Raw genomic sequence first — 11,977 nt, 5'->3', positions numbered from 1 at the left:
GCATACATTTAACCAGCTATTTACAGCCGCCCTTTGCCGCCACCTGTAAGAGGCAACGCCATAATGACGCTAAGTGGCGGGGCTGGGAAGCGGGTGCCCCGTGATGTTCTCCACTTAAAGAGCCCGAATCTGTGGAAGGCTGGCACTTGGAGAAACAGGGAGACGGCTGGGGACATCACACGTACAGGGGGGGAGGCGCGCCAGACGGAGGGTCCCTCCTCAGTAGCTCCGCTCGGCGGCTCCTTTTCTGTTACCACAAGCGCGAGGAGGGAACTGCCAGGCCTTCCGCGCCGCTTGTTTCCTGCCTGATAAAGAGCCCGCTGCCATTTGGATCTGCTGAATTTCTGAATCACCCGAGACGCCTGACGGTCCCGAGGAGGGTGGGGACGCAGCGCGCACGGGTGGGAGCCGCAGACCCGCATCTGGGCTGGATGTCACCCCCTTGAGTTTGGGAAACCTGCTCGCGGATGTGATGCGGCAACGCGGAGACACCTGCTCTCCAGTGCGTGCCGCACTCGTGCAGCTCCGGGTGGCAAACGGGGTGAAGTGGGGGCGAGGGCGAGAGGAAGTTGAGGCGCTGGAGCTTTAGGAACGCTGCCTTAGCTCGCCTTGCTCTTTGGAGGCTGTCCCGAGGGGGGACTGGCGGGCATTGCACGCGGACTTCCAAGTGGTCCCCGGCACAGTTGGAGGTCGGAGTTCTGAGCCCCAGAGGGCGGATACCCGGAGGTCCCAAGTGCCCGCGAGGAGCCCGCGGCGCCCAGGACCAGGCTTGGCGCTCGGAGCGCAACAAGCCTCGCAGAAGCAAAAGATAAACCCTGATGGGCCCGGGGGCTGGTGGGCTGGGGCGTAGCGTCAGCGCGGACCCCGAGCGTCTTTCGTTTTAAGGAGCCTCACTTCTGGGAAGGGACGGGGAACTGTCAATCAGCGAGGGAGGGAGCGCACCGGCGCTGGGTGATGTCAGCGGATCAGCTGCTCGATAACAAAGAGGGGGTATTACAGGAGAAAGTTGCAGCGGCGGCGGCAGCCCCGGCGGCACCCCGGAGCCTCGGAAGCGAGGGGCAAGTGGGCGAAGGAGGAGGGACGGCTGCTGCGGGAGCAGCTTAAGGCCAAGGAATTGAAAGGGCTCTAGGGGGAGGCAGTGCGAGCCAGCCCCGACTGCTCCTCCTCTTCCTCCTCCTCCAAACTCGCAGGGTTCAGCCCCAGCGCTCGCTCAGCCGCCGGGAGCACCCGGAGGGACGGGAGGCAGCCGCGCGGCCCCGAGCTGGGCAGGGTCCCCAGCCGCCATGGATAGCGACGACGAGATGGTGGAGGAGGCTGTGGAAGGTACAGGCATTTCTCTGGGACCCGGGGAGGAGGCGCCGAGGGCACGGAACGCGGAAGGAGTGGCGGGCTGCGACCGGCGCGGCGCCGGGCCCCGCGGCCGCCACTGCCCCCTACGCGGGTGGCCCGCTGCTTGGGCAGGGGCCGGACCGCCACGGCCACGCCGCTGGGAGCGCGCACTGCGCGGCGGGGCGCAGGCCGGGAACGGGGCTCGGCTGGGCCGGGGTCTCCGGGAGAGCGCTGCTGCTCCATCCCGCCCGGTCACCGCCTGCATCCGCCTTCGGAGTTGCGAAACCTGCCGGGCACTCCGGCCTTCCCCCTTTCGGGGATGGGAGGTGGCGGTGCGCAGGAGTTCAGCCCCCCGCGGCCGGCCGTCTCCGTGGAGCAGTCCCCCCGCCCGGTTTTGGCAAGCCCGAGCCCCTCTCCGGACGCCAGCCCTTTCCTTCCGCTCGCCGCTGCGACCCGCGGTGACCGCGGCCGCGTCCGGGTCCGTCCCCCGGCGCAGCGCACGGGGCCGGACCAGGCACGTGGCAGCCGCGGTCCGGGCGGTCGCTTCTCCGAAACGATGAAATCATTGCAGAGCCATGGACAACGCTCCCGACCCGGGGCTTGAACGCACGCCGGCGGGGAGGCGGGTGGCCCTGGCCTCTGCTGCCCCCGAGCGAACTCAGTCAAACCGCCCTTCCCCCTTCCTGCTTCCCAGGCGGGTGCCGCCGCCGCCACGCTGTGCAGGCGCGCCGCAAGCCCGGACTGAAATTGCTGGGTGACACTTAACTTTCTGAATTCCATGCAGTTGGCTGTGGGTGATATCACCGCCTTGGTGTCGTGTTTCTCCGCCCCTTCGCTTCCAGCGCCCCTCCCCCGACTTTTCTCGCCACTTTGTTTTGCTGAGTTTCTCCACCTTTTTTTTTTTTTTTTTGCTGGTTCTAAAAAGCGAGGTGGGGACGTTATACAATCTAGTTGTTTGTATCAGGAGATGTTATGATTTTGTAACAGTGAATACTGGAAAATACTCTTTAGCGAATTTATTTATTTGATTCTACCGTACACAGTACGTCGTGATGTTTTGCAGTGTTGCGTGATACTATTCCGGAATATTTTAACCAGATATCTAGGTAAATATTTTTTAAGCTTTTGGTTGAATACGGTTTCTATCTAATTTGTATAAACAAGCTCTCAGAAATGGTAAAGAAAGACAAAGTGGCGACCCTTACAGATGCATGAGGATGCATACTTATTGCTACTTTGGGAGAAAAAAAAAATCAGTTTTTATGTCAACATAATTGACTCCTTTTGTAGTGCTCCCGGGGTCTTAAGGATAGATTAAGTAGAATAATATTTCTGAATTCTATAAAAGCTAACTGTCTTAATGTAACTAGTGAAACTTCTTATTTCTTTATCCAGCTTCAAGGAGTGTTCATGGTGGTGTTTTAATTTCACAGTGTCCTGAACTGTTTATCTCCAATGAGTAAAGCCAATGCTGGGACTTACTGGGGCCCAAAGATGTTAGTTGGAAGCCTTCTTTAAATGTAAATTATTGACTACGTGTGCCTTCATATTATGAAAGATAATTGAAAAATGCTCTTCTCAAATTGTTAGGACTGGCTCTCATTCTTCAAAGTTTACTTTTACTCATAAAAATTTAATGCAAACCCTTGATCACAGGCAGTGCTCCCGAGGTTAACCCATCTTCCCCTTTGAAGCTGTTTGGAAACACAAGGCCCAGTTGATCACGGTCCCAGGCTCCTTGCAGAATGTGAACAAACAGCTTTAGAAATGCATCGATGTTGTTTTTGAGATTGCTCAATGGGTGAAAGCAGAGAAATTTCTTCATATAAGCAAGGAAGGTTCTGTTATATAGGGTGACCATATGCATTATTGTCCAAAATCAGAACATACTTGAGAAGGGTCACTGTTTAATACTTATGCTGGGACAACTGGCTTAAACCTTGAATGTCTGGGGCAATCCGGGACACATGGTGACTCAGTTGTACCTAACAGTAAACAATTAGAGTAACACAGAAATTTTAAAAATCCTTAGACGCACCCAAGGCTCAAACTCACACAGTGTCTAGAGCATGCATGTGTAAAAGTAGGCTTTTCTTTAGCCATTCTTGGACTTTTAAGTGCTGTCTGTAATAGTCTTTTCTTAACATCTAACACATGCATGGGGGACTGGTAAAAAGCCCGTCTGAATATCTTGGTGTTGAAGTACCAACTAACCTACCTCTCTCCACATACAGAGCCTGTGCTCTCGGTAGTTTATTTGTCTTAGCTGAAATTATCATTGCTGTAATTGTTTAGTCCTTACTATGTGCAGGCTCTGTGCTAAGTGTTTCACACACACATTATCCATTCAGTCTTATCACGTGCGTACTAATATTATCCTAATTTTACAAAGGAGGGAACTGAGGCTTAAGAGAAGTTAAGAACTAATCTGAGGCCACTCAGCCAGGTAGGAGACAGGCTTGGACCTCCAGAACCCCACTGTACCATACCAAACCGTCTCTCTACAAATTTCTTTTTTTTAAATGAGTCAGTCAAATATATGAAATAGTTGGCAACTGAGTTTGGAAGCAACAGTTAAATGTTGCGTCAGTGTCATTCTTTATCAATGTCACTCTTTAGAGGTTGGTTCTGAAAGCGTTTGGTGACTTTCAGAAAAATGTATTTGGGGAAAGAGAATTTAACTTACAGCCTCTGCAACAGATACCCTTTTTCTTCTTTTTCTTCCTCCTTAGAAACATACTCTGGGGGAGAAATTGGTCTCTTCAGGACTTGAGTCTTTTGTCACCTCATGTACATTTTGATTCTCTGTCGGGTGGAACTGTAGCTTGGGTGGCGTTCTAAGCTCAGGATGGATGAATCCCCGAGGGCAGGTGGGTGGAGGGAGTGTCTGTGTACATTGCTGGCTGTGCTGCCTTGGGAAGGTAGCCCTGGGCATCAGCAGGCCTGCTGACATCACCTGAGCTCCTGCTGTGGTTTTTAAAAAACTCTTAGAGGAAAAAAAAAAAAAAAACTCTTTGAGGCTCATTGTTTCTTCAGGGAATGCTGTTTAGCTTTGGAAATAGAAATCGTCATTACATCTATTTCTTTGTCTACCCATAGACACAAAGATGAATACAGTGTGGTCCCTAATATAATTTGAAATAAATATATCACATCTAAACCAATGAATGATGGTGGTTGAGAGGAAGTAAAAATTGCATCTCGCTTGGGGAATTAGATGGGGGAGGATTTCCCGGAAGAGGTGGCGTGGAGTTGAGTCCAGTCCAGAGGGGAACTTGGGGAGTAAAGAGAGGTGTGGAATGAAACAATAATTCACAAGAAAAGCGCAGATGACCAATAAGCATTTGAAAAGACACAACTTCATTAAATAAATACAAATGAAAATGTTGAGATAAAAGTTTTCTCTAATTAGATTGGCAAAATTCAAGGAGACTGGTATCATCCTACAAGGAAAGGGACACCCTTATGTGTGGTTCATTAATATCATCAAGGAATTTCAGCTAATTGAATACTAACCCAGGAGCACAAAGACATTAAAGAGAAAGGGGAAAAAAAAAGAGAGAGAGGAGTGCAATTATGCAGGCACATTCAGAGACGAATCCCTGGGTTCTGCTGTAACAGAGGGCCTGGGAGGAGAAAAGTGGAGGGTGAGACAGGGAAAGGAGGCTCGTCACAGGCCGAGATCGTGGACTCCGTCCTGGAGGCCATGGGCCATGTGAGGGCTCTTTAGAGCTGGGAATGGAGGATGAAGGCCCTGCTCTGGGAGGGCGCGAGGATGGGATGAACAGGCAGTGGGGAGCGGGTGAGGCGATCACCTAAAAGGCTCTTTGCAGTAGCGGTTACGAGGGTAGGAAAAAAACAGAAAGGCCTCGAAACATAAAGGAGACATCGAGGAAGAATCCTCAAAAATGGGAAATAGCAGAGTCTCCAGAACTAAGGAGCCAGAATGAAAACAAGCATCTCCATGTTTCACTGTCCCAATCCTCAAATATTAAGAGCATTTCTAACAGTCCCCCTAATATCTCATCCTGCCTGTCTCTAATAAGACTGCGAATGCTCTGCACTTAGGAAAAATACAGGCTAGGTGTCCTGGTAGCACCCTCTATGTGTAGGCCTCACATTAAAATTAAGACCCTCACAACTAATAATTGAGCTCTTGCAAGGGATTAGTCTCAAAACTCAAATTATGTTTTTTTTTTTTAATTTAATTAATTAATTTATTTATTTTTGGCTGTGTTGGGTCTTCGTTTCTGTGTGAGGGCTTTCTCCAGTTGTGGCAAGCGTGGGCCACTCTTCATCGCGGTGCGCGGGCCTCTCACCATCGCACCCTCTCTTGTTGGGAGCACAGGGTCCAGACGCGCAGGCTCAGTAATTGTGGCTCACGGGCCCAGCTGCTCCGCGGCATGTGGGATCTTCCCAGACCAGGGCTCGAACCCGTGTCCCCTGCATTGGCAGGCAGACTCTCAACCACTGCGCCACCAGGGAAGCCCTCAAATTATGTTTTTAACCACCAGCGTTAAGTGCATCATCATGAGGGCACATTCTTTGCACTAAACAGAACAAGTTTGCCTTTTTATTATTATTACTTTTTTTTTTTTTAAAGTAGTTCTATTATACAAAACCAACAATGCACGTAAGGGCCTCTGGTTCTGAGGGAAACACACACATATATACACACACACTCAGATCTCCTGTGAATAAGCCTGAGGCAGTAAGCAGCCAGGTGTCCGATCCAGAGGGAATTTCCTGTGCTGAGAGGTACCATCACTGCATAGAATACAGGCCTGGCTCTCCTCAGGTTCAGGAAGAAGCTCCGAGGGAACCCGAGGGGAAAAAATTGAACTTTCTGTCTGTTCAGTAGATAATGATCTTTAGAACAAAGTGAAAAACTAGACTTGTGAGACGGTTATGTTTTATTCCCTCTTCCTCTAACTTCAGTCAATATTTAAAACCGTGCTGCAGACAGATACATGGCACACGAGCTGGGGCCGCATTCCCAACACAGAGCAGTCATTCAAGTGGGTTTTCCTTGTTGTTTGGGTTGGCGTTCAACCTCTGTTGAGTGGGAATTGGCCCGGAAGGCTGCTGGCTGACTTGGCGCATTGCACAGATTGATCTCAATCAGAGCAAGCTGGACTAGTGTTGCTCTTTGCATCGGGTAACACTTGGAAGAGACAGGCATTTGCCACCAGGATATGCTGGTGAAGATCCTGGTGGTTCTGTGAGAACTATCTTAACTACGAAGGCGTCTTCCACTTCTCTGCCTGGGACCTGAGAACACCTCCCTCTTTAGAGGTCTCTTCTTCCACCATCGGCAGGGAAGAAAGGGTGTTCAGCCAGTTTGCCCTTGACCAGAGAGAAAAGGGATTGGAGGATTGGGGGAAGGGGCCTTCGGCATCCATGAGCGCATTCAGGGTAGCAGTTAATGTGTTTCTTGGGCACATAGCGGTGGCTTCCTCATCTGTAAGATTGGAATTTGAGGGATGTTGGTGAGGTTTAATTTAGATAACAGGAAATTACATAACCCAGTGCCTGATGCATAGTAGGTATACAGATTTTTTTCTTCTCTGTATATCAGTCTCCTTCTCCATTACATTGACTATTGCTGGCAAGACAAATATTACATGATCTTATTGTCCAAATGGCAGTGGAATAAGAGTTGTACCAGAAGCTCCTCTAGCACTAGCATTGATAGGAGATATGAGGTCTCAGCAACCTAATCTCTTCTCTTTTTTTTCTTTATTTTTCTTTTTTAAATTAATTTATTTATTTTTGGCTGCGTTGGTTCTTCGTTGCTGTATGGGGGCTTTCTCTAGCTGCAGCGAGCAGGGGCTGCTCTCCGTTGCGGTGCGCGGGCTTCTTATTGCGGTGGCTTCTCTTGTTGCGGAGCACGGGTTCTAGGCACGCAGGCTTTAGTAGTTGTGGCTCACGGGCTCTAGAGCACAGGCTCAGTAGTTGTGGTGCACAGGCTTAGTTGTTCCGCGGCATGTGGGATCTTCCCGGACCAGGGCTCGAACCCGTGTCCACTGCACTGGCAGACGGATTCTTAACCACTGCGCCACCAGGGAAGTCCCAGCCTAATGTCTTTTCTTCCTGACGTTTCTTTCCTTGGACGGTCCCTTAGTTGTTGTTATTATTTTGGTTGTGGCTGTTGTTTTAAACATAAAGTTCTACTGCTAGGAACACCACCCCCCGCTGTTACGTATTCAGGGTGGAAGTCTTGAATGATCACAAGCCTTAACTTTTAGCTCCTTTTCATTGATCCCGGTCATTGATCACATCCTGGTCATTGATCACATCGTCCTCCTTTTGGAAGGATGAGAAGAAAACAAAACAAATGAGCCAACCAGAGGATTCTGCTGTGATCTGATAGAGGGAGATTTCTCACAGCAAGCAGCCTAAACACCTTTAGAAAGGCAGGGAATCATCACAAGTCTGAGCCTTCTTTCTAAACACACAGTGTCACCAGAGAAACAGCCATCATTCAGCAGCTTCTCTGTTCTCCCTCCCTAGAGCCTAACAAGGTGATGGGACTTCTGTTCACTGACCTGTGGAAGGAGGCGCGGGCATAAGCATCCTTCCTGGAGCAGGGCTGATTTTTTTGCTTTCATCTCAGTGGGGTTCAGTACTGTCCCTCAGGTGCTTTTAGTGTGTTCTCTGATGCTTCCAAGTTTCTCTAATATCTAAATGCCATTGCTGAGGGTGCACCTGCAGTGTTTTATTCAGAAATAGGATAGGACTATTGCAACTGAGCAAAGGTGGAAATGAATTAACATTGGATTTTTTTTCCCCTTAGTGTTCATGTTTATCATAATATTTCTCTTGATCTAAAGTGGAATAACTGATTTTATCAAACATTAACTTTATAAACTCTGAAATATGTGAACTGTTTTCTATGGGGAAAGCGTTTTCAATAAATTAGTAAGTACCTCAATATAAGGCTAAAATGATTATTCTGATAGTTATACCTAAATCAGAAGTGGAATACTAAATTTGTAGGAATGCAAGTAGCTAAATTTAATTTGATCTGAGCAACATTTCATAAAAGAAAGCTTTTAACTATACACTGAGTGTTTTTTTTTTAATGAAAGGAGAAAAAGTAGATATAATATATTTCAATGAGAGAAACGCCATCAGTAGATATTTAGAAAATAATTGTCCAAATTACTTCATATGACTCAAGTGTCATTGAATTATGTCAGGTACAGTTTTTGGTTTTTGAGCAGGAAGGAAGCAATTGTGGCCTACTTCCCTCCTAACCATTAATTTCCTGGCCCTTGTTAGAAAAAAATTTGGGTTAAGAGGAAAGGAACCTTATTGATTGTGATTTATTTAAGTAGCCATGTTTTAATGCAATATATTCTAGGTAATTCATTCTATGCAGAATCAGTTGTAGCAATAAAACAGTGCATTTGTTCATTTTTATTTTATGTTTATGTAATCAATAATACAAATAAAGAGCTTTTACGTTCTTTGTAAGAGAGCTTACTTAACTATCTCTTCTAAGGGATGATATTCTTTTATCACTTTAGAAGAAATTCTTTTAGGAGAGTAAAGCATTCATTGTGGTGATATGGTTTGTGCTTTCTTTTATGTCTGTGAGCCATCTGGAAGCCACATTTAAGTGTTTAATGTCCCTGCATTGCACACAATATTTAATGCTTTTATACCTTTGTCATCCATGACTCAGGTCATTAACCCAGGAGAAAGCCAGTAGATTAACTGCTGCCTTCATTTTCACCCGCCTCTGCAAAATTAGTTCACCAGAATGACTGGGGAGACACCAGTGAGGTGACTCCTGGATTTTGTGAAATATGTAGATAATAATAAAAAACCTAAACATTGACTGTAAACGTAAATATAACAGTACACCCATCAGTGACCCAAGAAGAACCAGCAGTTTAAAGATCACAGTGTAATAATTGCTGCTGGTGTTCAAAGCCACTGCTTAAATGGCCATGTGGATACTTCTAGCTACATTTAAAGCGCAAACCCTCAGAACACAGTGGGTCGAGGGTGTATGACAAGGTGATTACTGAACATTCAAAGCTGGAAGATTTTGGAAAGTAAAGCAGTAAGTTCAACGTTAAGCCTAAGTTTAAGCTTAGAGGGACTCGCAGTTCGTGTGTTCGTACAGTGAGGCGTAGATTTTAGGGCAGTCTTGAAGACGTGGCTCTATCCTTTTCAGAGGGCACCTGGCCAGCACCGCTCCGCGTCATACTGTATAATGATGTGTGACGTCGTATTGTATACTTAGTTCTAGAACGAGATAACTTACTGCCGAGACAGTGCGCCATCTCAGCCATGTTTCGGTTAAGCGTGAGCGTTCGGGGGCGTTAATTCCAAACGTGCGCAGTACCGTGTGGGGAAGTACTGGGTCAACTGAAACTCACACTGCAGGTGTTATTACTGAGAATAACTCTCAGTCCCCAGTGAAATCTGAGCGTGGTTTTGGTTCATAACCTTACACGTGTCTAAGGCCCTCTGTGGTGGACCCGTCCTTTCTAAAGTGTACCTAAGAGCGGAGTTGATGGTGCTGATGCGGGCAGAGAAAGCTTGGTGTTCGCTCTCCCCTCAGGCAGGGAAGGGACCCTTGAGCTGCACGGGGCACTTGCTGGCAGCGTCTGGGCACGGATGACGGTGGGTGAGCGTGGAAGATGTTAAGGTTTGCCTTGTGCTTCCCTTTCTCCAGGGCACCTGGATGATGATGGATTACCGCACGGCTTCTGCACGGTCACCTACTCCTCCACGGACAGATTTGAGGGCAACTTCATTCACGGAGAAAAGAACGGACGGGGGAAGTTCTTCTTCTTTGATGGCAGGTAGCACTCACGGTTTTGTTTTATTTTGTTTTTTGGGGGGTGGGGAGTAGGTACCAAATCACTTTATTTGGAGGAATGATATGAATGAGAGAATTTAAGTGAATATTTTAGTACAGTTTATAGAAAAGGTCAGAGTAACCCCAACATGCATGTACTGCTTTGGGGACCAGGGAAGTCAGTCACCCCCTGTTACTGAACCAAACTTGGGTCTGCTCCCCCGTGTGCAGTAAAGCCAGTCTGACATCTGGCTGTGGTGAAGGAAAGTGCAGCGTTTAGTGCAGGCGCCAAGCAATGAACCCAGGGCATTTAGTGCTCAAAACACCCCTCCCAGATGGGTTTCGGGAAAGCATTTTTAAACACCAGGTGAGGGAGGGGAGTCCCAGAGTATGTGATCAGCGTGCACACATTTCTCTGCTTGGTTGATGGTGAGGGAACAGGGCGGTGTCACAGGGGTTAACATTACCAGTAGGTCTGTGGGCTACATAGTCATGACCATGTATGACCTCAAGTAGTTAATTTCTTCCATTTGGTGGTGGTTTTAGCATCTGCAAAACAACTCCGGAAATGTGCATCAGCTCCTGTTATCTGGGTCCTTCAGAGAGGAGCTCCAGCAGAGGATATGGGGGAGGGGTCTGTCCCGGGAAGGTCCCATAGCGTCCTGCTTAGTTACACCCCCATGGCTATGGCCTAAGACCCAGCTCTGCCATCATTGCCTCTAAGGGTGTGCTTGTCAAAGAGAGCCTCTGCCGTGCCACATTCAGGGACCCCCATCTTGCAGAAGTTGGTTAGGTGGTCGCCCAGGTCTTTGATGGATTTCACCTCCTCGTTCAGATAATGAGTCTCCATAAAGTCACTCAAGTGGGGATCGTTTTTGTCAGGGACCACTGTGTGTAGTTCCAGTAGTGACTGATTTCACGCTCTTTTCCAAGTGTAACGCACACTCACTGTGTGTTCGGCACACTCTCAGACATCATGGTCCAGTTTCCTGATCTCCTTTTGAAAGAAGATTCAGCCACCTCATTGGTTCTGCAGCTTCATAATTTTCTCAGCATAGTCTCCTTCCTCCTGAGATTAGTCAAGAGACTATTTAGCAAAGTTCTTCAAAGCCACGTCATCATGGTCCAAGCAGTAAGATGGGTAGATATAGGAGGGGGGTACAGCTCCAGACTCACAGTGTTCTAAATGCTTGTCTTTGGGATGACTGGACATTGTGTGTGATACCTTAATGCTGATGTCGTAACTAGTATTTCCTATGTTCTACCACTAGTTAAAATATTTTTCACAGCAGGGTTCTTTTACCTTGCTTTCACCCCCTGTGTGAGAACGCTGTGAGGCAGAAGCGCCTCACCCTCTTGAGATAGGTGGAAATAACTAGGACTTTTCTCTTTCAAGAAGAGATACGTTTGCATGGGCTCAGCTTTCCAACAGTGACTCTTAAGCCGTGTCAGCTTCAGAAATGAAAAGTGGTCATGTGAATTTCTCCAGCATTTAGAGGAATTCAGAGCCACGGAAGGACTAGCTCTTTTCATACCACTTGACTGGGTAATTCAGAAATGGATTTAGCTAAAGCAGGTTATAGGATTCTGTGGGACACAGCACTGCTTACTGTAAACTCTTGACATTGGTGATAAGCTGAAGCTTCCTTATACCTTGGAATTCCTTCAGGAAAGAAAACGTCTAAGCTCATAGTTGAAGGGTGATCGCAGGGACTGGCTTGTAACCCAGAATCTCTTTTCTGTAGGTGGAGTGAGCTGCTTTTAAAAAATATTAACAGGTCCTCAGGCTCTCAATTATCTGATATAAGGGGGGTGAGGAAAGCAATAAAA

The 11,977-nt window shown here is 47.7% G+C and overlaps 1 protein-coding gene across 2 annotated transcripts in view; it reads left to right on the top strand.

Annotated features, from left to right (window-relative positions):
* Positions 1-483: 483 nt before the first annotated feature.
* The window catches only part of SETD7 (SET domain containing 7, histone lysine methyltransferase), a 47,948-nt gene continuing 36,454 nt past the window's right edge, over positions 484-11,977 (top strand). The window contains exons 1-3 of one of the 2 annotated variants that reach the window (XM_057546443.1): positions 484-502; positions 1,191-1,323; positions 10,022-10,151. In XM_057546443.1, coding sequence (XP_057402426.1) covers positions 1,284-1,323; positions 10,022-10,151 — 170 coding nt within the window. In that variant the 5' untranslated portion in view covers positions 484-502; positions 1,191-1,283. Of the gene's footprint in view, positions 503-949; positions 1,324-10,021; positions 10,152-11,977 lie in introns of those variants that run through there. The other variant, XM_007172932.3, reaches the window with a different exon arrangement.

The sequence above is a fragment of the Balaenoptera acutorostrata genome, chromosome 5 (assembly GCF_949987535.1).
Source record: "Balaenoptera acutorostrata chromosome 5, mBalAcu1.1, whole genome shotgun sequence".
NCBI classification, from domain to species: Eukaryota; Metazoa; Chordata; class Mammalia; order Artiodactyla; family Balaenopteridae; genus Balaenoptera; species Balaenoptera acutorostrata.
The sequence above is the reverse complement of the archived record's forward strand: the minus strand, read 5'-3'. Positions and strand labels throughout refer to the sequence as shown.